Source organism: Pterocles gutturalis, unplaced genomic scaffold (genome assembly GCF_000699245.1).
Source record: "Pterocles gutturalis isolate BGI_N339 unplaced genomic scaffold, ASM69924v1 scaffold49137, whole genome shotgun sequence".
NCBI classification, from domain to species: domain Eukaryota; kingdom Metazoa; phylum Chordata; class Aves; order Pterocliformes; family Pteroclidae; genus Pterocles; species Pterocles gutturalis.
This window is the reverse complement of record NW_010109499.1, coordinates 289-4,191: the sequence shown is the minus strand read 5'-3', so window position 1 is coordinate 4,191 and position 3,903 is coordinate 289. Positions and strand designations below refer to the sequence as shown.

The following is a 3,903-nucleotide window of genomic DNA, read 5'->3' as shown; positions in this document are numbered from 1 at the left end:
CTCTTTCCCCATACACTCAGATTTTGCACTGCAAAAATAAAAAGAGCACACTTCAAATGGCTCCTAGTTCCAATTTTAAATAGCTCTTCCTTTTTTTTGTTATTTTTATTTTTACAAAAGACACAGCTTTTAGCTCCTGTTCACAGTAATACAACAGTATTTAGATCCTGCTCCTCTGACACTATATACAAAGTACAGTTTTAACATGCCATCTTGTGGATCAACAGCAACTCCCCATCATGCATACCTGCAACCTGGCCATGTCCTGCTGCTACTTTTACAACAGATGCCATGTTCGGACAGGAGTCTGCACAGTTTCTAGCAATGAGAGCCACCACTTCTCACAATCCCCAGCTCTGAACAGTCACAGTAAAGGGACATTGCTACGGGCCTCTGGAAACTTTTTTGTGAAGTCACTATACTAAATAAAGTCTCTACTTTTTCATGTGCAAACCTACTATGAGCACACAAACATGTCACTGTGTGGTGACAACAGGGTGTGAACTTTTACTGCACGTTAGCTGCTCCACAGAATCACGGAAGTCCAAGTGAAATAGTAAGCCCAGTGAATCAGCTTCACCTAGCTAAACAGAGAACTTGTTTTTCCAATACAGTGACCTCAGCTACTGGGATCATTTCAGTATTCCCATGAAAGAAGTTAGAGCTACTTTGCATTTACCACTCATCACAAATAGCTACTGTGGTGAAGGAAATTCAGACTTCTGCCAACCTTCACAGTAACTTGTCCTTGTGTCAGTTCCCTTGCTTCCTCTTCAGAGGAGTTTTCAGAAACTTCAGATGTGTTTGCAGAATTTGCTACCCCAGAGTTCAACAGTCTCACAAACTCTGGTACTGGTCTTGCAATCTCTGTTTAGACAATTTTTTAAAATTTTTCTTAGAGTCAATAACGTCTTGCCTGAAAAAAGATTAAGAGTTCCTGTCCAGTATGAACACTTTTTAAGAGTTGAGCATATTATTTAAGAGTTAAAAAAAAAAAAGACAAAGCTTACAAATGTCATGAAGATACCGATGATCAGATGGCTCACCAGTTTGTCATCTTCCAAAGAAATAATGGCATAATCCCTGTCCAACAGCACTTTCCAACTCCAGAAAGCGTGTAATAAAGTGGTAACAAAACAAGAGAACATGACTAGTGGCAGGAACACAGTGCAATAATCAAAGAAGTCTAGTGTGAACGGCAGATGAGAGGAAATTAAGTTACTTATGTAGGCATAATAAATAAATAATTACCTTTTTAGAGTAACTTTTGAGACATCTCAAAGCAGAAATAAGTCCTCAGAAAAGACATGAATGAAAAATTAGCAAGTTCATGAGCCAGATCAGGAAAAGACCTCCATACAAAAAAATTGTGATGGAAGAAAGCCCAGAGATATGTGTGAAAGAAACAGATAAATTAGGAACAAAGATAAGAGAGCAGAAATGCATAACGGTGGCAATGAAAAGAAAAGGATAGATAAGTAGAAAAGCAAGGACAAATAATGAACTTGATACGGTCATTTATCCCATGTATAAAAGTAAATTTAATATGGAATCATAAAGACTGTTGACAGGAAATTTTGTGATAAAAAGGGTAAAATATCATCCTTTGTGAAAACACTTTTTTTGCAAATTGGACCAGTTGTAAGCTCTACTTCTTTTCTCTCCAACGATGCCAGAAGATGACAACACCATGGCCTACTCCTGATTGTGTTCTCATGCTTCTGGGTAATGAAACCACTGTTCAAGCTTTGCTGGAAGCCATGTCTGCTCTGTCCAAAGTATATAAATGATTTAGTAAATAACGTGATAAATAAATTGCTGTGGTAGGATAGACCAGTCCTGAATACAAGCCACATTGCAAACTGAATTGTGGAGCTCAGATTTAAAGATGCAAAGAATTACACCTACATGCATTATTCTGCTATAAGCTGGCCAAGAGAAATAAGATAAAAATAAAGGAAAAGGAAGAGCATACTGATGGAATTAAATTGCCTTTTAAACTACATTATCTTCTCTTAGAGGAACAAACAAGGAAAAAGTGAAGACTGCCTTCCCCACTCCTACATTTTCTATGAGCATTTGTAGAATTAAAATAAAACAAATGATTGTTCATACAAGGACAGAATAACAGTCTGCAAAGAAAATAAGGAGTTTGGTCCTGTGAAGTGACAAGTAATTTTTTCTCCCATGGCAAATGAGAGAGAAAGATGGTTGGTAGCTTTCAGAATAATATTCCTAGATTACAAACCAACTCTTAAGACCCCGGACCATCAGCCAGTTATGACAGACGGGAACACTAACGTTCATACTGAAAGATATGAAATTTTAGGGAGGAAGATGCAGCAGATAAACGAGTCAGAGGGACCATTGTGCAAACAGGAGCCCTGATTCAAGTAAGGATTAGTTCTTCCCTGTATCTTCTCATTTCTCCTGGGACTTTTGTTTCACCTTGGCATCATGTAGATCCCCCTTTTATACACTTCCCTCACTTTCCTATATTTGCATGACTTTTATTGGTACATCATTGTACAATTTTGCTGGCCTTGAGGACCTGGGATATCACTGGCATCCTACTTTTAGTGAATGCAAAGCAGAATGAATTAGCAAAACAGGGAGTGTGAGGGAAAAGGAGATGAAGCAGTGTGACAATAAGGATCATTACAAAGAGCTCACAGCACCTCTGACTACATGAAATACTAGACAACAAATGGATGGAATAGAATATCACACAGTGTTACTACAGAGGCATCTGAAAACATTTTGTGAACAACATAGACAGATGTCCCAAGAGGGCATCAGCAAACTTACATCTAAAATACAAAAACAGAATACATGCAGGTTTTTTGACCAAATAGTTGAGTATCTTCTGCAAGATGATGCATATTAGCAAATGAAAAGGGTACTCCCACCTAGACAGCCTTCTGGAAAAGGCTTAGAACTAGGAGTTCCAACAGATTAGTACAGTTTGCTCTAAGTGTTGATTACATCCACACATTGCTGGAGACAAAAATCACAATTTTCTCCTTTTTCCTCAAATGGAGATGGCTACAACACAGCTCTGATCATCAAACAAAGCTCAGCCATTCATAATACAGGTTATAGCTATTAACTACCTCTGGAGTACCAACCTGACAGATTTTTCAATCCATAATTTCCCACACTGCTTGCAATACTGTCACACTATGCATGCTTTGAGACGGTCATGAGGTGTGACAGATTTTTTTGTTTTTTTAATATACACTGGTTAAGAAGCAGCAGCTTCCAGCATACTACAAAGCTCAGGAATGGGAAATGCAAAGAATCTCAGGCACCTTCAACTTTCAGTTAAGTTCTGAAACCTAACCCCTTGTGGAAAAAAATAGTCTCCATGGGACATAAACCCAAGCGGACATAATCTTTCACGGCTTTTTTTCCTTAAACATCTACTTACCTGCCTAGAAAATAGTCTCCATTTATACTACTTACCTACAACTAGTTTCTAGGTTAAAGATCATTAGCAGTGCATTAATTTTGTGATACAGTTTTGGGGGCTTAACCTGTGCAACACCAGCACCTTGAGCACCCAGTGAAGGCAGGGAAATGGAAGTCAGTGGTGCAAGAGCGCTCAGGAATGGACTCACACACTGCAACTCCAACCTTGTGTTTCATTCTTTTGGGCCAGTGCCTTAGAAGGCGCATCAAGTCTTTTCCCCTGCATCTCAGAAGGAGGATAGCTTCTTTGTCCTAATGAGCAACCTAAAGTTCAGCTGTTGAGAAAGGTCCTTTTTGAACCAGCTTGAACGCCAAGAAATTGGGAATTGAAGGCACCAGTCTGGAAAAAAAGGGGCAAGTGAGAGCAAAATGTAATTTCCTGCTCTTGGGGTGGTTGACTAAGAAGAGCTATAGACCAGAGGCAGTAGCAAC

General features: G+C 39.0%; 1 protein-coding gene across 1 annotated transcript in view; it reads right to left on the bottom strand.

Moving 5' to 3' along the window:
• Positions 1–293, bottom strand: part of SMIM14 (small integral membrane protein 14) — a 13,852-nt gene extending 13,559 nt beyond the window's left edge. Inside the window, exon 1 of the mRNA XM_010072996.1 lies at positions 248–293. Coding sequence (XP_010071298.1) covers positions 248–293 — 46 coding nt within the window. The remainder of the gene's footprint in view (positions 1–247) is intronic.
• Positions 294–3,903: the final 3,610 nt, after the last annotated feature.